The 22,226-nt window shown below is 51.2% G+C and overlaps 2 protein-coding genes across 7 annotated transcripts; one reads left to right on the top strand and one right to left on the bottom strand.

Annotated features, from left to right (window-relative positions):
• Positions 1 to 2,303: 2,303 nt before the first annotated feature.
• Positions 2,304 to 11,041, top strand: psme1 (proteasome activator subunit 1). Of its 6 annotated transcripts, none has more exons than XM_088637982.1 (12): positions 2,304 to 2,448; positions 2,538 to 2,615; positions 3,298 to 3,330; positions 4,752 to 4,814; positions 6,319 to 6,420; positions 6,577 to 6,649; positions 7,896 to 7,996; positions 8,726 to 8,794; positions 9,366 to 9,433; positions 9,837 to 9,891; positions 10,232 to 10,318; positions 10,854 to 11,041. In XM_088637982.1, exons 2-12 carry the CDS (start codon positions 2,577 to 2,579, stop codon positions 10,932 to 10,934), a joined length of 771 nt encoding a protein of 256 aa, XP_088494108.1. In that variant the 5' UTR covers positions 2,304 to 2,448; positions 2,538 to 2,576; the 3' UTR covers positions 10,935 to 11,041. The 6 variants fall into 6 exon arrangements, with proteins under 6 accessions (XP_088494108.1, XP_088494109.1, XP_088494107.1 ...); XM_088637983.1 differs by having other exon boundaries at positions 2,535 to 2,615; XM_088637981.1 differs by having other exon boundaries at positions 2,321 to 2,615.
• Positions 11,042 to 11,964: 923 nt separating this feature from the next.
• fitm1 (fat storage inducing transmembrane protein 1) lies at positions 11,965 to 17,745 on the bottom strand. Its single transcript, XM_088637978.1, has 2 exons — positions 14,677 to 17,745; positions 11,965 to 13,580 (listed from the first exon to the last, which is right to left on the bottom strand). The coding sequence occupies exons 1-2, from the start codon at positions 14,853 to 14,855 to the stop codon at positions 12,926 to 12,928; spliced, it is 834 nt and encodes a 277-aa protein (XP_088494104.1). The 5' UTR covers positions 14,856 to 17,745; the 3' UTR covers positions 11,965 to 12,925.
• Between the last annotated feature and the right edge of the window lie 4,481 nt (positions 17,746 to 22,226).

The following is a 22,226-nucleotide window of genomic DNA, read 5'->3' as shown; positions in this document are numbered from 1 at the left end:
GATAGGCACAAAATGGGACACTTATTGTTTCTAAGAGAAAAGAAAATAAATGACTGACGTGCCGTAAAAGAAAACCAAGACTGACTGTGTGGAGAGTGTATGCATCCTGCACGGCGTCTTCGATTTAAAGCAATATTTTTTTAGCGCGCTGCCGCTGTTAAGAATCACAGTGTTTCATGAGAAAATACTGCTGTTATTAATAGTTATTGGGTGTATTTGAACTAACCAGGCTTGGCACTAAACTCAACAAATACAGGACCAATAATCAAGTTTGAAAAGAAGCAGGTCTAAGCTTTACCGTCATCAATCACGACAGAACATAAAACGGTATTGGACTTTTAAATATGGCATCGACCGCGGGTTTCGGTAGGGAAAGGAGCGGGCGTGGGACTCGGGGAATGGGGTTGAACAACACATTTAATCACCAGAAACGAGGAAAGGTGCATACACAGGGACAGGGGTTACAGCGCTGAACCGGCACTGACACACACACACACAGGGGCTGGGTCCAGAGTGAGCCCGGGGCTGAGGGGGGAGAGAGAGGAACTCTAACACTCTCACACTCTAACACACACACACACGAAGGGAAGAGAGTGTCTCCCAGCCTCCGCCCGGCTCTACACAGCCCCGCAGTCCCGCCCCCGGGCGCTGTTCTCAGTCCGCCCTGCGTGCGCCTGCTTACGCGCCCTGCGTGGCGCAACAGTATAAATACATGTGAGACCCAATGATTTCACTTAAATAAGGCATTACTGCATTTCATCGCGGCAATCATATCATCTAGTCAAGTATAAGACTTAGCCGTTTTTATTTTTTAATGAAGTGTATTGTAACGGATTGGGGTTCTCTGGGCATGCGCCCTCGCCGCTCCCGTACAAACAGGTAGAGGGGAAATACAGATGAAAGACAGACAACATAAACAGAACAAAAACACAATTAACTGCCAGCGGGAATGAGGTGAATATTTATGTAACCAAGCTAAATGTTTACAAATATCAAATGTTTTCCTTGCTTAAGCATTTTTGCACGTTCTTTATGGAATTTAAATCCAGTTTAAACTCCACCTCAAAGGTACTAAAGGAGGGAGTATTTTTGGACCATTTGACTAATAAATTCATTACTGTATAAATAAATGTTCTTTTTCCAAATTTCCTCTTACATGGTACAGCAAAATATCAAACTCCTTCATATAAACTCTTAGTGTCCTATATTCCCAGAGGATGCCCCTGCCGTGAAGTGACGGTGCTCTGTCTGGGATCTCTGGCGCTCAGGGTGGGCAGGAGGAGGCCAGTTTAAGAAGCCCTTAGTGATGAAGGAGCGGGTCGTGGAGCACGTCGAGTGCGAAGGGTTTAACGTGCTACTTCAGTAACGACGGATTTGGGGAAACACTCGTCAATTAACGATCGATCTTAAGCTCGAGTTTACGATGTTCTCAGCGTCTTTATAGTGTATGGCTTAAGCAATAGCTCATCTCCAGCGTTAGAGTTAGAAGCGGGGAGTAGCATCGGAGCCTTTTTTATTTGTTTTTTATTAAACATATAAAGAATTTACAAATACAACTACAACCATAGGATCCGAAACAGACAGGTACGAGAGAAAAAAACACAAACAGAAAAAAAAACATTTAACCGCCAGAGGTAGTGAAGTAAATGATGTGATCAAATTGTATTTTTATATATATCATGTGTTTTCCTTGCTTCATTATTTCTCAAATTTATTATAGAATTTAAAAAGTGTTTCAGCTCCACTTCAAAAGCACTAAAAAGGGGAGTACTATTAGACCATTTTGATTTATGAATGTGACATTTACCATGAATGACTTATAGATTTTCTTTAAATAAATGCTCTTTTTCCAAATTTTCTATTCAACAGTACAATAAGCGTCGGAGCTTGTGGGGACAGGGACGTCACAGGGTGCCTCGGTCGCCGTGACGTCACGACAGCAGCGAGCCGCCGAGACGCTCTCGGGTACCGGAGCGAGTTCAGAGACTCTCCCCCCGCACGTAACACGAAAAGTGATTATTCAGCCTCTTATAAATAAATATTGCTCCTAAATCAATGCGGGTTGGCATAAGATCACAAAAGACTATTACTGAAGAAATAAATACCTGTATAATATGCACATGATTTAGAAAGTTAAAGATACGGACGAAGCTAGGCATGGGAGTTGTAGTTCCTTTGCGCCGCTTTCGACGCTTCAGTCAACCGGGACGGCCGGGGCTAGAAGACTACAAGTCCCTTCGTGCCTTGCGCAAAGAGGGCGATGCTCAGAGTCGAAGTCGGAAATCCCCATGAGTGAAGTTGAGTTTTTTGTTCTGTTAGTTCGTATGTTCGGGTTTCTCCATAACTTTCGGTTTCACTTCGACAGTGCTGACTAACCGTGTCTGTCGAGGCCTGCAGCAGCGCACATCTTCAGATAACATTCACCTTCGAAGGGGGTATAATCGCACGGTAAATTGCACGATAGCCAATTGTAACGCAGGTGAACTTGCTGTCGTGATAATAGCGATAGTCGTGACAGTAATCGGTGTTTCCAGCAGCAAAGCCCGGACGAGACCTTACTCAAGTACCGCACCGCGATGAATCCGCTGGAAATGAAGCCAGAGACGAAGAAACAGGTTATTGTTGTTGTTGTTGTTGTTATTATTATTATTATTATTATTATTATTATTATTATTATTATTGAGAGATGAGGGGGCAGTAGTCTAGGAAAGAGAGAGACAGACAGATCTCGGAGTGTGCGAGTGTAATCCGACTCTCTGTGTCTGCACCTCCTGAGCTACACCTGTCAAAACACTGACTCCTAGACTGGGAGAGAGGAGGAGGGGGTTGTGAGGGGTCTGGAGAGGAGAGAGGGGTGGGGAGGAGGAGAGAGAGATGAGAGAGGGGATGTGAGGGGTCTGGAGAGGAGAGAGGGGTGGAGAGGAGGAGAGAGGGGGGTTGTGAGGGGTCTGGAGAGGAGGAGAGAGGGGTTGTGAGGGGTCTGGAGAGGAGAGAGGGGTGGAGAGGAGGAGAGAGGGGGGTTGTGAGGGGTCTGGAGAGGAGAGGAGGAGGGAGAGTGGAGAGAAGGAGGGAGAGGGTTTGTGAGGGGTCTGGAGACCCTCTGGAGAGGGATTAGAGAGGAGAGAGGGGAGAGACTGAGGAGAGAGGGGAGGGATTGGAGAGGGGAGAGACTGAGGAGAGAGGAGAGGGATTGGAGAGGAGAGAGGAGAGAGGGATTGGAGAGGAGAGAGGGACTGGAGAGGGGAGAGAGTGAACTGTGAGGAGTTGGACGATGATGTGTCTCGCTGTGTTTTGCAGGTCGATGGATTCTGTGCACAGCTGTCCAAAGAGGTGAGCCCACTCAGAGCGCATGGCAGGTCACAGGAGTCCCCGCTGTCTGCTCGGCTGCTGTGTATCAGCTGTGTGTCGCGTCTGTGCTGTGTGCATTTTTGCTGTGTTGTGTTAACTGTGGGTCACGTGGACTTGTGCATTAGCTGTGTGCAGTGTTCGTGGGGTGTTATAGTTGTGTGTTAATTGTGTGTTGTGTGTTGTCTCTGTGTTGTGTTAACTGTGTGTCACTTGTAGACTTGTGCATTAGCTGTCGCCAGGTGTCGGGGGCTGTCCTGTGGTCAAGCTCCTGCGGTTCAGAGAGGGGCAGCGTGGGGCTGTCGTGTGGTCAAGCTCCTGCGGTTCAGAGAGGGGCAGCGTGGGGCTGTCGTGTGGCCGAGCTCCTGCGGTTCAGAGAGGGGCAGCGTGGGGCTGTCGTGTGGTCAAGCTCCTGCGGTTCAGAGAGGGGCAGCGTGGGGCTGTCGTGTGGTCGAGCTCCTGCGGTCCAGAGAGGGGCAGCGTGGGGCTGTCGTGTGGTCGAGCTCCAGCGGTTCAGAGAGGGGCAGCGTGGGCCCCAGCGAGCCGGACTCCTGCACCCCTCCAGCAGACAGGAGAGGCTGGCGAAGTGTTTTGTTCAGGGAACTGTCGCTCTCAGAGGGAGGTGCACCCAGACTGGGGGATGGCTCCGTTGCCTAGTTGTGTGAAGTCCTGGGGTGGGCGCTGGTGAGGGCAGAGTAGTTGGAAATTGGGGTGTAAACGTGCTACAGCTGAGCAAGGCGCCCCAGAAGGCCTCCGAAGAGACAGAACAAAAATTGTGTGGTGGTGTGGTCTATCTCTCCGGTAGTGTGGTCAGGCTCTCCAGTGGTGTGGTCAGGCTCTCTGGTGGTGTGGTCAGGCTCTCTGGTGGTGTGGTCAGGCTCTCTGGTGGTGTGGTTAGGCTCTCTGGTGGTGTGATCAGGCTCTCTGGTGGTGTGGTCAGGCTCTCTGGTGGTGTGATCAGGCTCTCTGGTGGTGTGATCAGGCTCTCTGGTGGTGTGGTCAGGCTCTCTGGTGGTGTGGTCAGACTCTCTGGTGGTGTGATCAGGCTCTCTGGTGGTGTGATCAGGCTCTCTGGTGGTGTGGTCAGGCTCTCTGGTGGTGTGGTCAGACTCTCTGGTGGTGTGGTCAGGCTCTCTGGTGGTGTGGTCAGACTCTCTGGTGGTGTGGTCAAGCTGTTTGGGAAGGGAAGCCAGGCTGCGGTGCAGTCAGGTTACTCCTGAAAGGGTGTCCTGGGGGAGGGAGAGCCAGGGCTTGGGGGCGCCCTGGAGCTGGAGCTGGAGCCCATGTGAGCGGTTTGGGGTCCGAGCAGGCCCCTCCGCGCCCGGCCGGTCGGGTGGCGCGCTGGTGTGGGGGATCTGCCTGCAGGAGCGTGCTCACGGGCTGCCCTGACGTGTCTCTCCTCGCAGGCCGAGAATCTGGTCGCCTCCTTCTTCCCCCAGAAGATCGCGGAGATGGAGGCCCTGCTGCTGGTACGGACTGTGTGACTGTGTGTGTGTCCTGGTGCAGTTCAGTGTGTGGTACAGCGCAGTGGAGTTCCCTGCCCACTGCTGTGCTCTGTGCGACTGCACAGTATAGTGTGTTATACTGCAGTACAGTACAGTGTAGTACAGTGCAGTGTAGTGTAGTATACTACAGTGTAGTGCAGTGTAGTGTAGAATACTGTAGTACAGTGTAGTGTGTTATGCTGCTGTAGTATATTGCAGTACAGTGTACAGTACAGTGAGGTGTGCAGTGTAGTGTATTGCAGTACAGTGTGTACAGTACAGTGAGGCGTGCAGTGTAGTATTTTGCAGTACAGTGTACAGTACAGTGAGGTGTGCAGTGTAGTGTACTGCAGTACAGTGTACAGTACAGTGAGGTGTGCAGTGTAGTGTACTGCAGTACAGTGTACAGTACAGTGAGGTGTGCAGTGTAGTGTACTGCAGTACAGTGTACAGTACAGTGAGGTGTGCAGTGTAGTGTATTGCAGTACAGTGTGTACAGTACAGTGAGGTGTGCAGTGTAGTGTATTGCAGTACAGTGTGTACAGTACAGTGAGGTGTGCAGTGTAGTGTACTGCAGTACAGTGTACAGTACAGTGAGGTGTGCAGTGTAGTGTATTGCAGTACAGTGTACAGTACAGTGAGGCGTGCAGTGTAGTATTTTGCAGTACAGTGTACAGTACAGTGAGGTGTGCAGTGTAGTGTACTGCAGTACAGTGTACAGTACAGTGAGGTGTGCAGTGTAGTATTTTGCAGTACAGTGTACAGTACAGTGAGGTGTGCAGTGTAGTGTACTGCAGTACAGTGTACAGTACAGTGAGGTGTGCAGTGTAGTGTACTGCAGTACAGTGTACAGTACAGTGAGGTGTGCAGTGTAGTGTATTGCAGTACAGTGTACAGTACAGTGAGGCGTGCAGTGTAGTATTTTGCAGTACAGTGTACAGTACAGTGAGGTGTGCAGTGTAGTGTACTGCAGTACAGTGTACAGTACAGTGAGGTGTGCAGTGTAGTATTTTGCAGTACAGTGTACAGTACAGTGAGGTGTGCAGTGTAGTGTACTGCAGTACAGTGTACAGTACAGTGAGGTGTGCAGTGTAGTGTATTGCAGTACAGTGTACAGTACAGTGAGGCGTGCAGTGTAGTATTTTGCAGTACAGTGTACAGTACAGTGAGGTGTGCAGTGTAGTGTACTGCAGTACAGTGTACAGTACAGTGAGGTGTGCAGTGTAGTGTACTGCAGTACAGTGTACAGTACAGTGAGGCGTGCAGTGTAGTATATTGCAGTACAGGGTACAGTACAGTGAGGTGTGCAGTGTAGTGTACTGCAGTACAGTGTACAGTACAGTGAGGTGTGCAGTGTAGTGTACTGCAGTACAGTGTACAGTACAGTGAGGTGTGCAGTGTAGTGTACTGCAGTACAGTGTACAGTACAGTGAGGTGTGCAGTGTGTTATACCGCCCCGATCAGCTGGGCTCTGTGCTCTGTGCACCAGGAGGCGACGCTCAATGTAGGAGACCTGTCCACCCTGAGGGCTGAGCTGGACATCCCCATCCCTGACCCGGCCAAGGAGGAGCTGAAGAAGAAGAAGGAGGAGGTGGGGCAGCCAGCCTGTTTCTCCTGTCCCTCTTTCCTATCCCTCTCTCCCCTCTCCCCTCTCCCCTCTCTCCTCTCCCCCCTTTCTCTCTCCTCTCTGTCTTCTCTCTCCTCTCTCTCTGTCCTCCCTGTGATGTCCTGCTCTGCTTCCTCACAGAAAGCAGAGAAGGAGGGGAAGGACGGCAAGAAGGACAAAGACAAGGACAAGGACAAGGATGAGGAAGATGAAGGTGAGGGATGAAGCTGTGCAGTGGCTTTTACACTGGGGCCTGTCTGCAGTGTTACTGTACTGTAACAAACTCCACCCGCCTTTCCTGTACAATACTGGAGATACTGGACTGGAGTGCACTGCACTGAACTAGCTGTGAGGTGGTGCTGTGCTCTTACTGCACTGCCCTGTGCTGTAGTATAGCCCACTGGCCTGTGCTGTAGTATAGCCCACTGCCCTGTGCTGTAGCATAGCCCACTGCCCTGTGCTGTAGTATAGCCCAGTGCCCTGTGCTGTAGTATAGCCCAGTGCCCTGTGCTGTAGTATAGCCCACTGCCCTGTGCTGTAGTATAGCCCACTGCCCTGTGCTGTAGTATAGCCCACTGCCCTGTTCTTTAGTATAGCCCAATGCCCTGTGCTGTAGTATAGCCCACTGCCCTGTGCTGTAGTATAGCCCACTGCCCAGTGCTGTAGTATAGCCCACTGCCCTGTTCTTTAGTATAGCCCACTGGCCTGTGCTGTAGTATAGCCCACTGCCCTGTGCTGTAGCATAGCCCACTGCCCTATGCTGTAGTATAGCCCAGTGCCCTGTGCTGTAGTATAGCCCAGTGCCCTGTGCTGTAGTATAGCCCAGTGCCCTGTGCTGTAGTATAGCCCAGTGCCCTATGCTGTAGTATAGCCCACTGCCCTGTGCTGTAGTATAGCCCAGTGCCCTGTGCTGTAGTATAGCCCAGTGCCCTGTGCTGTAGTATAGCCCACTGTCCTGTGCTGTAGTATAGCCCACTGCCCTGTTCTTTAGTATAGCCCACTGCCCTGTTCTTCAGTATAGCCCACTGCCCTGTTCTTCAGTATAGCCCAGTGTCCTGTTCTTTAGTATAGCCCAGTGTCCTGTTCTTTAGTATAGCCCACTGCCCTGTGCTGTAGTATAGCCCACTGCCCTGTTCTTCAGTATAGCCCACTGCCCTGTGCTGTAGTATAGCCCAGTGTCCTGTTCTTTAGTATAGCCCAGTGTCCTGTTCTTTAGTATAGCCCACTGCCGTGTGCTGTAGCATAGCCCACTGCCGTGTGCTGTAGCATAGCCCACTGGCCTGTGCTGTAGTATAGCCCACTGCCCCGTTCTGTAGTATAGCCCTCTGGCCTGTGCTGTAGTATAGTCCACTGCCCTGTGCTGTAGTATAGCCCACTGCCCTGTGCTGTAGTATAGCCCTCTGGCCTTTGCAGTGCATGGTGATACAGTACACTGTACTGAAGTTGTATTGTTCTCTCAGCAGCGCCCCCTTGTGGTCCTGTCAGCTCTAACGAGAAAGTGGAGTCTCTGCTGAAACGAGTCAAACCTGAGATCCAGACACTGAAGGAGAAACTGAATGTGGTCTGTCTAATCTACATCTTTTACAGCATACCTGTTACTAACCCTCTCTCTCAGTGCAGTGTTAATGTACTGGAGTGTCCAGTCAGTGTGTCTGTATGAACCCCTCTCTCTCAGTGCAGTGTTAATGTACTGGAGTGTCCAGTCAGTGTGTCTGTATGAACCCCTCTCTCTCAGTGCAGTGTTAATGTACTGGAGTGTCCAGTCAGTCAATGTGTCTGTATGAACCCCTCTCTCTCAGTGCAGTGTTAATGTACTGGAGTGTCCAGTCAGTCAGTGTGTCTGTATGAGCCCCTCTCTCTCAGTGCAGTGTTAATGTACTGGAGTGTCCAGTCAGTGTGTCTGTATGAACCCCTCTCTCTCAGTGCAGTGTTAATGTACTGGAGTGTCCAGTCAGTCAGTGTGTCTGTATTAACCCCTCTCTCTCAGTGCAGTGTTAATGTACTGGAGTGTCCAGTCAGTGTGTCTGTATTAACCCCTCTCTCTCAGTGCAGTGTTAATGTACTGGAGTGTCCAGTCAGTGTGTCTGTATTAACCCCTCTCTCTCAGTGCAGTGTTAATGTACTGGAGTGTCCAGTCAGTGTGTCTGTATTAACCCCTCTCTCTCAGTGCAGTGTTAATGTACTGGAGTGTCCAGTCAGTGTGTCTGTATTAACCCCTCTCTCTCAGTGCAGTGTTAATGTACTGGAGTGTCCAGTCAGTGTGTCTGTATTAACCCCTCTCTCTATCCAGGTATCCATGTGGGTTCAGCTTCAGGTTCCGAAGATAGAGGATGGGAACAATTTTGGAGTGGCAGTGCAGGTCAGCACAGAACCGGTCTCAGCAGTGTGTTTGGATGGAGACAGTGGGATCCACAAAGTGTTTTATTGGATTGTCACTGGAGAGTGTGGGCTGTATGTGTATGTAATGATTTTGGGTTGTGGGTATAAATGTGCAGCATGGCGGCACAGTGGTGAGCACTGCTGCCTCACAGCGCTGGGGCCCTGGGTTCAATTCCTGGGGTGCTGTCTGTGTGGAGTCTGCATGTTCTCCCCGTGTTCGTGTGGGATTCCTCCTGGGTGCTTCAGTTTCGTCCCCACAGTCCTAAGACCTGTTGGTAGGTGAGTTGGCTTCTGGGAAGATTGCCCCTGGTGTGAGTGTCTGCATTCGTGTTTGTGTGTCTGTGTCGTGCGATGGACTGGTGTCCTGTCCAGTGTGTGTCCTGCCTTGTGCCCAGTGCTTGCTGGGATTGGCTCTGGCCCCCCCGCTAGCCTGTACTGGAAGATGTATCAGGAAAGTGGGAATGGATATATCATGTTTCTAGACCTATGTACAGTACAGGTTTGGTCTGCTGATACTTTTGGTGTGCTGACACTGTGTTGTTGTGTTGCAGGAGAAGGTGTTTGAACTGATGACCAACACGCGCACTAAAATAGAGGGATTCCAGACCCAGATCTCAAAGTACAATTTAATTGATTATATTCCCAGTGTGCTGGTGTGTCAGTACAGGTGCTCAGTGTGGAGTGTGTGCTGTGTGTTGTGTGTTCCAGGTGTGTCAGGTGATTATTATGATATTCTCAGTGTGGAGTGTGTGCTGTGTGTTGTGTGTTGTGTGTTCCAGGTGTGTCAGGTGATTATTATGATATTCCCAGTGTGCTGGTGTGTCAGTACAGGTGCTCAGTGTGTGCTGTGTGCTGTGTGTTGTGTGTTCCAGGTCTGTCAGGTGATTATTAGGATATTCCCAGTGTGCTGCTGTGTCAGTACAGGTGCTCAGTGTGGAGTGTGTGCTGTGTGCTGTGTGTTCCAGGTGTGTCAGGTGATTATTATGATATTCTCAGTGTGGAGTGTGTGTTGTGTGTTCCAGGTATTTCAGTGAGAGGGGAGATGCTGTAGCTAAGGCCTCCAAACAGCCGCATGTGGTAAGTTGTGTGTCGTCTTGTTAACCTGCTACGTGCCACTCTCATTTTTCTTTTAAGTCTTTGTTGTTGTGTTTTGCTTAGTGTTGTGTTGAGTTTGGATTGTGGCTACAGTCCCATGTTGTTTTTGTACTGTGCTCAGTGTTTTTAACTCTGTGCTGTGTGCTGCGCTCAGTGCAGTGTTAATTGTGTTGTGTGCTGTGCTCAGTGTCGTATTAACTCTTTGTTGTGCGCAGTGCTCAGTGTTGTGTTAACTCTTTGTTGTGTGCAGCTGGCTCTGTGTTGCGTTAACTCTGTGTTGTGTGCTGGGCTCTTTGTTGTTAACTCTGTGTTTGTGTTACAGGGGGATTACAGACAGCTGGTACACGAGCTGGATCAGAACCAGTACTGTGAGATCCGGATCATGGTCCTGGAGGTTCGGAACACCTATGTGAGTGTGACTCTCATTCAGAAGTTCTTGTCTGATCTCTAGATGAATTCATCAGCCTCTTGGAGATCTGCAGTTTGACTTCTTTTCCTGGGAGCTGCATTTCTCCCGCTGAGCCACTGTGGGGCGCTGTGCCTCAGTGACTCACTGTAATGACGCTTAGTGCCAGGACTGTCGGCCCTGACCCTGGGTCCTGTCTGTATCTAGTGCAGTACTTGGTTGCCATTAACATCAGCAGTCCTATAACGGGGGAAATGGTAAAAACAAAACATGAACGCTGGAAAATATCCATTACAGCGTCTGTAAGTATTCCTGCTGTTCTACTGAGGACTGATCACACGGTTTACGGACATACACAGGCTACTGAACACAGCTCTGATACAGCGCCCGGTAACTACACACCCACACCTACTGAAACCAGGGACTGCACACGGTCTGAGAAGAATGAACAGATCTCATGAAGTATGGCGTCGTATTTCGGTGATGTGGCGGCTGTGGTGATGTAATAGTGATGTCCCTCTTGGCTCGCTCCCTGCAGGCAGTGCTCTATGACATCATCAGCAAGAACTTCGACAAGATCAAGAAGCCCAGAGGAGACGGAAAGGCCCTCATATACTGAGACCCACGCCGAAACACACAACCCCACTCTCGCCAACTCACACTGACGCTGGAGAAGGAGCCCACTGTCCATGCAGTTCAAGAATAAAGCAGAAACCTTTGATTAAACCCCTGCCTGTGTCTGTGTTTGTAACCGTCTGTGTGTATGCGTGTGTGACTGTGTGTAACCATGTGTGTGTTTGTGACCGTCTGTGTGTATGTGTGTGTGACTGTGTGTAACCATGTGTGTGTTTGTGACCGTATGTGTGTGTGACTGTGTGTAACCGTGTGTGTGTGTGACCTTTTGTCTGTCTGTATGTGTGACCTTCTGTCTGTCTGTGTATATGTTTGTGTGTGACCTTTTGTCTGTGTGTATGTGTGTGTGACTGTGTGTAACCATGTGTGTGTGACCTTCTGTCTGTGTGTATGTGTGTGTGACTGTGTGTAACCGTGTGTGTGTGACCTTCTGTCTGTCTGTGTATGTGTTTGTGTATCTGTGTGTATGTATTTCTCTCCATGCACATATACACGTGTGTGTGTTAGTGTGCAGTGTGCGGGTCACGCACTGTCTGTAAGCGTCAGGCTCTCAGGAAGCTGATTAGTCTGTCACACTCATGAGGTGCCTCATGGGGAATCTCAGCCCCACGTGTGGATCTTGAGGGATCAGCTTTCCCAGTGTGCGGATGAGCCTCCACACTTTGTGTCTTTCCGAGTGTGCGGATGAGCCTCCACACTTTGTGTCTGCTTTCCCAGTGTGTGGATGAGCCTCCACATCTTGTGTCTGCTTTCCCAGTGTGTGGATGAGCCTCCACACATAGTGTCTATAAGTGCCTGTGGACCTCCGTCTGTCCTCACTTCAGGAAGAGCTTATCATCTCCTGAGTCTGAGGAGGATGTTTCTTGTCTTATTTTGAGGGGGTTAATCCTCTCATTGCTCAATGGTCATTTCTCTTCCTCAGATGAAGCTTGGGTCAGCACGGCCGATAATATTGATCAGTCTGATCTCTCGTTCTGACTGATCACACTGTGGAAAAATAAAGCTCACAGACAGCATTGCTGTATTAGATCCTCTTTAATTCAATCATTGTTGCACATTATTCTGTTTGGTATTGGGGGACCTCATTTTCCATAACAGTCATACAAGACACGGGACAGTCAGTAATGCCCTCCGAGTGGGTCTGCCACTCTCACAGTGTTGTCTGAGCCCTGATTGGACCATATTCACTCCTTTCTGAAGTGAGCTCAGGTCTCACAGCTCTGTCTGAGTCCTACTGTACACTGACAGTCCCAATTCAGCACAGATTCACTCCTCTCTCAGCCCTGTATTGTACTCAGCACTGTCCGATCCCTAGTTCTGCGCTAATTCACTCCTCACACCCCTGAACTGAACTCATCACAATCTGATCCCCCAATTCAGCAGATTCACTCCTCTCTCAGCCCTGAACTGAACTCAGCACTGTCTGATCCCCAGTTCTGCACTGAGTCACTCCTCACAGCCCTGAACTGAACTCCGCACTGTCTGATCTCCAGTTCTGCACTGATTCACTTGTCTCTCAACCCTGAACTGAACTCAGCACTGTCTGATCTCCATTTCTGCACTGATTCACTTGTCTCTCAACCCTGAACTGAACTCAGCACTGTCTGATCCCCAGTTCTGCACTGATTCACTCTGAATTGATGTTAGTTTTCACGCAGTGTCAAGGAATTATACAGTTGTCAGTAGTGCCGATCAGGAGGATGAGCCTCCCTGCTCTCTCTCTCGATCTAGTGGGAGGGCAGTGCAGTGGCCCAGTTCCGGACAGCTGCAGTCTGGAGGCTCAGCTCCCAGGAAAGGGTATCGGAGTCGGTGTTTGTCCGCGCCACCTTGAGTCCCTTTCTCCTGAGTCCAGCGTGACCCGTTAGGATCAGAAGTGCTGGGGGGGGGGGGCAGTTGTGGGAGGGGAGGGGGAGGTCTGCTGTGAACCTGTGTTTGCCCTGTCCCCCCACCCCTCCTGCCCCTCCTGCCCCTCCACGCTCAGTCCGCAGTGAAGAGCCCCACGCCGGGCCGGCCCGGGCACAGCCAGCCTGGCGGCCAACGGTACCAGCCCTGGTACAGCACCCTCCAGCCCAGGCAGCCTAGAGCGCCCCCTAGCAGCTGGGTGGGGAAGCGTGGGAAGTGGGCCAGGAGGCAGAGGAGGAGGAAGAGCCAGAGGCCGAGCAGAGCCACGCAGAAGAGGAAGAGCAGGCGCAGGGGGGCCCCTCCGGAGCCGCCCAGGGCCAGGTAGGGCCCGAACACGGCGGTCTCCTCCGCGATCAGCAGCGCGCACAGGCAGAGCAGGAAGGCGTCCTCGGAGACCTCGTACCCGCGCCACACCAGCCCCGCCACCTGGCAGCTGGCCTTGTTCTCCCCCTCCCGGAGCAGCAGCAGGGGCAGATCCGGGTCGCCAGGGGCGCCGCCCGAGCCGAGCCCCAGGGTGGTGCCGGCGGACAGGGGCTCGTAGCAACTGCCCGTGGCGTTCTCCAACGCCGCCATCCCCCGCCGGAAACCGGCCCACATGGCCGCGGCCACCGCCAGGCGGGACAGGTGGCGCAGAGTGACCGACAGGCTGCCCCGACTGCAGTAGGACAGCAGGAACACGAAGGAGCCGCAGAAAACACAGGTCCACCCCCACCCTGATCGCAGGAACGCACTGAGACAGGGAGAGAGAGAGAGGGGTTCATACAGACACACTGACTGGACACTCCAGTACATTAACACTGCACTGAGAGAGAGGGGTTCATACAGACACACTGACTGACTGGACACTCCAGTACATTAACACTGCACTGAGAGAGAGGGGTTCATACAGACACACTGACTGGACACTCCAGTACATTAACACTGCACTGAGAGAGAGGGGTTCATACAGACACACTGACTGACTGGACACTCCAGTACATTAACACTGCACTGAGAGAGAGGGGTTCATACAGACACACTGACTGGACACTCCAGTACATTAACACTGCACTGAGAGAGAGGGGTTCATACAGACACACTGACTGACTGGACACTCCAGTACATTAACACTGCACTGAGAGAGAGGGGTTCATACAGACACACTGACTGGACACTCCAGTACATTAACACTGCACTGAGAGAGAGGGGTTCATACAGACACACTGACTGACTGGACACTCCAGTACATTAACACTGCACTGAGAGAGAGGGGTTCATACAGACACACTGACTGACTGGACACTCCAGTACATTAACACTGCACTGAGAGAGAGGGGTTCATACAGACACACTGACTGGACACTCCAGTACATTAACACTGCACTGAGAGAGAGGGGTTCATACAGACACACTGACTGACTGGACACTCCAGTACATTAACACTGCACTGAGAGAGAGGGGTTCATACAGACACACTGACTGGACACTCCAGTACATTAACACTGCACTGAGAGAGAGGGGTTCATACAGACACACTGACTGACTGGACACTCCAGTACATTAACACTGCACTGAGAGAGAGGCGTTCATACAGACACACTGACTGGACACTCCAGTACATTAACACTGCACTGAGAGAGAGGGGTTCATACAGACACACTGACTGACTGGACACTCCAGTACATTAACACTGCACTGAGAGAGAGGGGTTCATACAGACACACTGACTGACTGGACACTCCAGTACATTGACACTGAAAGTGCCAATAGCAGGGATTAATGCTATAATACATCAGTTAAATAAGTCAACTTTAGCAATGAGAAAGAGCTAGAGTGAGTGTTCTCACCGATAGAGGTACTGCCCCCTGTTGGCAAAGATGCTGTATTGTGAGACCCAGAGACTGAGTGCCGGGCCAAACAGAACCAGTCCTGACAGGAGCAGGTGGAAGTGGCGCCGGAATGAGGCGTTGCTGAGGATCCGGGCCGCGCAGTTCGTCACCAGCACCAGCAGCGTGTACAGGAACATGACTGGACCTCCACAGCACCGGGCCTCGGTGTAGTCTTCTCTAGTGGCCCTGTTCGGTGCGGTTCTGAATTGGAGTGCTACCGGACTGCGTGGTGTTCCGGACCCGAACGGACCTCTGTGAAGGTGGGCAGTAATCCAGTGATGGTAATCCAGGAGTCTCGGCAGTCAAGGCGCAGTGATCCAGTGAGCCTCAGTAATCCTGCGGCAGTCTCTGTGATCCCGGAGAAACCCTGTGAGGCAGGAACACACAGTGAGATCAAGATGGAACAAGATGGAATGTGGATTTGTCTTTGAGATTCAGTTACAGTGATCTTGTGGGTCACAGTGGTCCAGATTCTGTGATCCGGTAAATGTGATCCAGTCAGTGTCACCGAGCTATTCCCAGTGATCCGGTGAGTGTTGGTGATCCAGTCTCAGAGGTCCAGACTCAGTGCCTCCATGATGAAGTGGAGTCTCAGGGATCCGCCCTATGTAGTCCAGGGGCAGTAATCCAGTGAGTGTTAGTGATCCAGTCTCAGAGGTCCAGACTCAGTGCCTCCGTGATGAGGTGGAGTCTCAGTGATCTGCTCTAAGTAGTCCAGGGACAGTAATCCAGTGAGTGTTGGTGATCCAGTCTCAGAGGTCCAGACTCAGTGCCTCTGTGATGAGGTGGGGCCTCAGGGATCCAGTCTCAGTGATCTGCCCTATGTAGTCCAGGGACAGTAATCCAGTGAGTGTTGGTGATCCAGTCTCAGAGGTCCAGACTCAGTGCCTCCGTGATGAGGTGGAGTCTCAGGGATCCAGTCTCAGTGATCTGCTCTAAGTAGTCCAGGGACAGTAATCCAGTGAGTGTTGGTTATCCAGTCTCAGAGGTCCAGACTCAGTACCTCTGTGATGAAGTGGAGTCTCAGGGATCCAGTCTCAGTGATCTGCTCTAAGTAGTCCAAGGACAGTGTCTGTGTGAGCCTGGAGCAGTGATCTGTTAATCTAACTTGTGTCTCTTGCCGACATAGTTCTGAAACAGCGTCTCTAGCGACGATGAAGATAGTCCTTTGCAGTCTGTCTCCCTCCTCCTCTTCTGCTCTGTCTTCTCCGTCTCTGTGGAAGTTAGAAAGAGGACTCTCTGTCCGCCCCCTGTCCCTCTCTCTCCCTTCTCTGCCTCTCTCTCTCAGGGGAAGTACAAAAAAAGACACATGCCCTCTCCTCTCTCTCCACCCATCTGTCTTTCAGCGCAAAGGTCACAGCTGACTGCTGTGTGTGTGTGAGACCACAGTCTCAGACGAGGGAGACTGTACTGCACTGTAGCACTCCACAGTGCCTGTACAGAGTGCCACAATACTGTGTTTTACTGCATTCAGCATGTACACTGTATAGTACTGTAATGATACTGAGAGACACTGAGATAATACTGTATTGTATTGATAACTGATGATGCTGTAGTGCACTGTCACTAATGATGCTGTGTGCTGTATTGAACTGTACTAGACTATAGTACACTGTCACTGATGATGCTGTGTGTGCTGTAGTGCACTGTACTATACTATAGTACACTGTAACTGATGATGCTGTAGTGCACTGTACTGTAGTACACTGTCACTGATGATGCTGTGTGCTGTAGTGAACTATACTAGACAATAGTACACTGTCACTGATGATGCTGTAGTGAACTGTACTAGACTATAGTACACTGTCACTGATGATGCTGTGTGCTGTAGTGAACTATACTAGACAAAAGTACACTGTCACTGATGATGCTGTGTGCTGTAGTGCACTGTCCTAGACTATAGTACACTGTCACTGATGATGCTGTGTGCTGTAGTGCACTGTACTAGACTATAGTACACTGTCACTGATGATGCTGTAGTGCACTGTACTGTAGCACATTGTCACTGATGATGCTGTGTGCTGTAGTGAACTGTACTAGACTATAGTACACTGTCACTGATGATGCTGTGTGTGCTGTATTGAACTTTACTAGACTATAGTACACTGTCACTGATGATGCTGTGTGTGCTGTAGTGCACTGTACTATACTATAGCACACTGTCACTGATGATGCTGTGTGCTGTAGTGCACTGTACTAGACTATAGTACACTGTCACTGATGATGCTGTGTGTGCTGTAGTGCACTGTACTATACTATAGTACACTGTCACTGATGATGCTGTGTGCTGTATTGAACTGTACTATACTATAGCACACTGTCACTGATGATGCTGTGTGTGCTGTAGTGCACTGTACTAGACTATAGTACACTGTCACTGATGATGCTGTGTGTGCTGTAGTGCACTGTACTAGACTATAGTACACTGTCACTGATGATGCTGTGTGCTGTAGTGCACTGTACTAGACTATAGTACACTGTCACTGATGATGCTGTGTGTGCTGTAGTGCACTGTACTATACTATAGTACACTGTCACTGATGATGCTGTGTGCTGTATTGAACTGTACTATACTATAGCACACTGTCACTGATGATGCTGTGTGCTGTAGTGCACTGTACTAGACTATAGTACACTGTCACTGATGATGCTGTGTGTGCTGTAGTGCACTGTACTAGACTATAGTACACTGTCACTGATGATGCTGTGTGCTGTAGTGAACTGTACTAGACTATTGTACACTGTCACTGATGATGCTGTGTGCTGTAGTGAACTGTACTAGACTATAGTACACTGTCACTGATGATGCTGTGTGTGCTGTAGTGCACTGTAATGTACTACACTCTGCTGTAATTGGTGCTAGCTTTCTTGCGCTTGAAAGCAGTTTGCTGCCCTTCACACGGCCCTGCTCCGCGCTGTGCTGCAGCTCAGTGTGTGTTTTGTAAAACACTCAACACTGCTGCATTGCAATGCCAGCGCGGTACCCCACCTGCCCCCATCTCCATTCCCGGGCACAGAGCTCTCTGTGTGTCCTGGACGTCTGTCTCCGTCAATCACCCCTCCCTCCCTGACACGAGCAGCTGGAGATGTCTGCCGCCCCCCAAACACTTCATTCCCTCACTCCCACGTCCCACAACCCCAAACTGTCGCTGTATTTTTAGTCTAGAACCTGCAGTCCTCCCATTCCAACACTCTCTCCGTGTGGGAGTTCGCTGTTGTGCTTCTGTGTCTCTGCTACGTTTCAGATTTCACCAGCTCCTTCTTTTGGGAGATGGTAACATCCGCGCCGACTCACAGCCTCCCAGCTCAGCGAAGGACATTAACGGCACTTGTTCTCAATCCAGCTCACCGAAAAAAAAAGGACAGGCCTTGGACTTAGTCATGGTCAACAACTCCTTCGTTTCCCACTTCTCTTCTCCTGAATCCGTGACTCCTGAGCTCTTGGCTGTTCTCTTTGATGTAGGATTTCCTGCCTCAGGCTCTTCAGCCTCACATTGTCGCAGCCGGGGATCAGCTGTTCATAATCATCATCATCATCATCATCTTTTATTTACAAAGTGTCTTTCCAAGCCCAAGGATACTGTATATAATAAAAAGTTAAAAAAAACAAAAACAAAAGAAGTGTATCCAGGTTTATACAGATAGAACGGAGGGCGGTCAGACTTGAACTTGAACTTGAACTTGAACTTTATTGCCATATGTAACCGGTACTGGTACAATGGAATTCTTACTTACAGAAAGTCTCTCGATTATAAAACAAGTGTAAAAAACAAAACAAAGTGCAAACAGTGCATCAAGACAATGTACAAACAAACAATAGACAATGTGCAAGTAAACATGCAGACAGTTTGACTGTAAACAATACAGACGTGTAAACAATGACTGGAGACGTACAATAAATAAATTACAATGAGGTAGATGGTGATGGAGTAGGTGTGGTCCGAGGGGGATGGCTAAATGTGTTCGCCAGTCTCACTGCTTGTGGATAGAAGCTATTGAAGAATCTAGTGGTAAGTGTCCGTATGCTCTTATATCTCTTGCCTGAGGGCAGTGGGGTGAAGAGCTCATGCCCGGGGTGGTGACTGTCCTCTGTGATGGCCAGAATTCTACCACGGCAGCGGTCCTCATAGAGCTGTTTAATCTCGGTGAGACCGCAGCCGATGATCTTCTGGGCCATATTGACCATTCTCTGCAGTGCCTTTCTTTCTCGCGAAGAGGTGTTGCCATACCACACGGTGATCCCGTTGGTGAGGACGCTCTCGATAGTGCAGCGGTAGAAGTTCACCAACACATGTATTGGCATCCCCCATCGCTTGAGGCACCTCAAGAAATAAAGGCGCTGCTGAGCCTTCTTCATGATGGAGTCAGTGTTCACAGTCCAGGTTAGATCTTGAGAGATGTGAATTCCCAAAAACCTAAAGCTGGTGACTGTTTCCACTTCCGTTCCATCAATACTGAGTGGGCTGTGAGTGTGTGGCCTGTGTCTCCGAAAGTCCACTATTAGCTCTTTCGTTTTCTTTATGTTCAAGTCCAGGTTATTGCTATGACACAGACCCTGGTTAAAAGGTGCGTTTCGAGTTTGGATTTGAAGAGAGTCCAAGACTCCTGTGGGGTCCGAGGAAGGTCATTCCACTGCACACTGCAGCGGCGACGGAAAAAGGCTCGGTCTCTGAAAGTCTGAGAGCTAGTCCTGGGGACAGCAAGCAGAGCACCCGCCTACAGATGAGCGGAGCCTACAGATAAGATCAGATCACTTTATTGGCTATATGCAATTTCCTGCATCAGGAATGTGTCTTTTCTCAGACCCCAGCTTGTTCTCCATGAGACACACAGACAGGGAGAGAAGCTGGGGGTCAGAGCGCAGGGTCAGCCATGTATACAGCACCCCTGGAGCAGCTGGGGTGAAGGGCCTTGCTCAGGGGCCCAACAGAGTAGGATTCCTCTGCCGGCCGCGGGATTCGAACCGGCAACCTTCTTGCACACAGGCGCAGATCCTGAGCCACACAGCCACCACTCCGCCCTGCAAAGGGAGGGTGGAAGGGAGGTTTGACACGGAGGAGCTCCGAGATGAATGATTATGAGCCATTAAACAAGCTCTGTGGAAAAGATCAGATCTGACGTCTCTCTGTTAACTACAGAGATGCTCGATACTCTGGCTTTTCTGAAATCTCAAGCCATCTCTTCTGATGTCAGAAGGTCCCTGGGGCTGATCTTCCAGCCCCCTCTCCTCCGTCTCTCATTCACGTGTTTCGCGAAAAGCAAAATCCATCTGGGACGATCCTTCACCCCCCTTGTTTAATCATTTCCAGTTAAACCCATCAGAACACAGATACCGACTCCCCAGCTCCCAAACCAGCAGACTCAAGTCCTCATTCGCACCTGCATCCATATCCTTACTTGACACTTGAGCTTCTGTGGACATACGTGTGTCTATCGCAAAGGAACAAGTAAAGGTTTATTCCATAACTCAAAAAAGGCAGAAAGAAAACACAACGTTTCGGCCGCTGAGCCTTCGTCAGGTGTGAGCAGGCTCCACGGCCGAAACGTTGTGTTTTCTTTCTTCTTTTTTTCAGCCTGGAATAAACCTTTCCTTGTCCCTTTGCAGCCTGCGCCTGCTGACGCAGCTCCCCGCCTGATGTGTGTATTTGACGTTCCTGTCGTTTGTCTTCTTCTGTCCGTCTGTCCACCAACACTGCTGCTGTAAAACAACTCCCCCCCCAGGGATGATCAAGACACTCTCTCTCTCTCTCTCTCTCTCGGCTGCGCTCGTCCTGCTGCAGGTACACTGACCAGCCGTGCGCAGTCTGTCGCACACCAGAACTTCAGGCTGGAACGCACATCTACAATCCTGCCAGGAGCTCTGGACTGAATACAAGAGAGGCAGCAGAGTCTGCTAGATCCTGCTACTTCTCCCACATCATGGAGGACGACCTGAACGACCCCAGACAGGTCTCCTCCACCATCACCAGACTGACTGGCCCCACCCGCATTTCGGCACCTGGCTCACCCCGGCTTTCTTGCAGGGTTTCACAGGCCGGATCGCCCTCGTGCAAGGTCACACTCTCTCCACCACGCGCGTCACTCCCACACCTCCTCCTGTTGTCCGTCTCCACGGGGTCTCTGCCTTCCTTCCAGCGTCTCTCTGCTCGACACCGCGTGCCTCAGGAAACCGCTGTCACGTATGAACATCCGCCAGCCGCCTGCGAGATCGTGTTCCTACTGTCTGGTTTCAGTCCTGTTTTCCTGCTCTCTGCCCTCTCGCACTGGGCATGATCACTGCGTCCTTAAGCACTGCTATGGTACAGAAGGCCTTAAAAATGGCTTCAGTTACAAACACGAGTTAACAAACACGGCTCTGGACAACCTCCACAATTCTCGTCCTATATCTAATGTGCCCTTTTTTTTTTTACAAACATTTTATAACGTGCTGTTGCAATTCAATTGAACAGTCATTTTATTGCAAATATCCTCTCCAATCTGGTTTCTGACAATCACACAGCGCTGCCTCTGCCCTCGTTTAAGCTACCAACACTCTTCCTGTGGCTTCTGGTTCTGTCCTTCTTCCTCACCTCTGGGTTTCCTGGCTGGTGAGGATGTGGGCCTCTGGGACGCCCTGCTAGTATGTTCACGCTGTAAATAGTGTAGCGTGTGTGCGCTGGATGTTCACGTCGTGTGCAGTGTAGTGTGTTAGTACATTAGTACGCTCCACGCCACAGATCACTCGCACACCCCCCTCTCCCAGCGCCAGGGCAGACCGGGGCACGGGCTCCACACCACTAACCCCTCGCACACCCCCCTCTCCCAGCGCCAGGGCAGACCGGGGCACGGGCTCCACACCACTGACCCCTCGCACACACCCCTCTCCCAGCGCCAGGGCAGACATGGGCACGGGCTCCACACCACTGACCCCTCGCACACCCCCCTCTCCCAGCGCCAGGGCAGACCGGGGCACGGGCTCCACGCCACTGACCCCTCGCACACACCCCTCTCCCAGCGCCAGGGCAGACATGGGCACGGGCTCCACGCCACTGACCCCTCGCACACCCCCCTCTCCCAGCGCCAGGGCAGACCGGGGCACGGGCTCCACGCCACTGACCCCTCGCACACCCCCCTCTCCCAGCGCCAGGGCAGACATGGGCACAGGCTCCACGCCACTGACCCCTCGCACACCCCCCTCTCCCAGCGCCGGGGCAGACATGGGCACAGGCTCCACACCACTGACCCCTCGCACACACCCCTCTCCCAGCGCCAGGGCAGACATGGGCACGGGCTCCACGCCACTGACCCCTCGCACACCCCCCTCTCCCAGCGCCAGGGCAGACATGGCCACGGGCTCCACACCACTGACCCCTCGCACACCCCCCTCTCCCAGCGCCGGGGCAGACCGGGGCACGGGCTCCACGCCACTGACCCCTCGCACACCCCCCTCTCCCAGCGCCAGGGCAGACCGGGGCACGGGCTCCACGCCACTGACCCCTCGCACACACCCCTCTCCCAGCACCAGGGCA

Source organism: Lepisosteus platostomus, chromosome 6 (assembly GCF_059453375.1).
Source record: "Lepisosteus platostomus isolate fLepPlt1 chromosome 6, fLepPlt1.hap1, whole genome shotgun sequence".
In the NCBI taxonomy this organism is placed as follows: Eukaryota; Metazoa; Chordata; class Actinopteri; order Semionotiformes; family Lepisosteidae; genus Lepisosteus; species Lepisosteus platostomus.
This window is presented reverse-complemented; position numbering and strand designations above follow the sequence as displayed.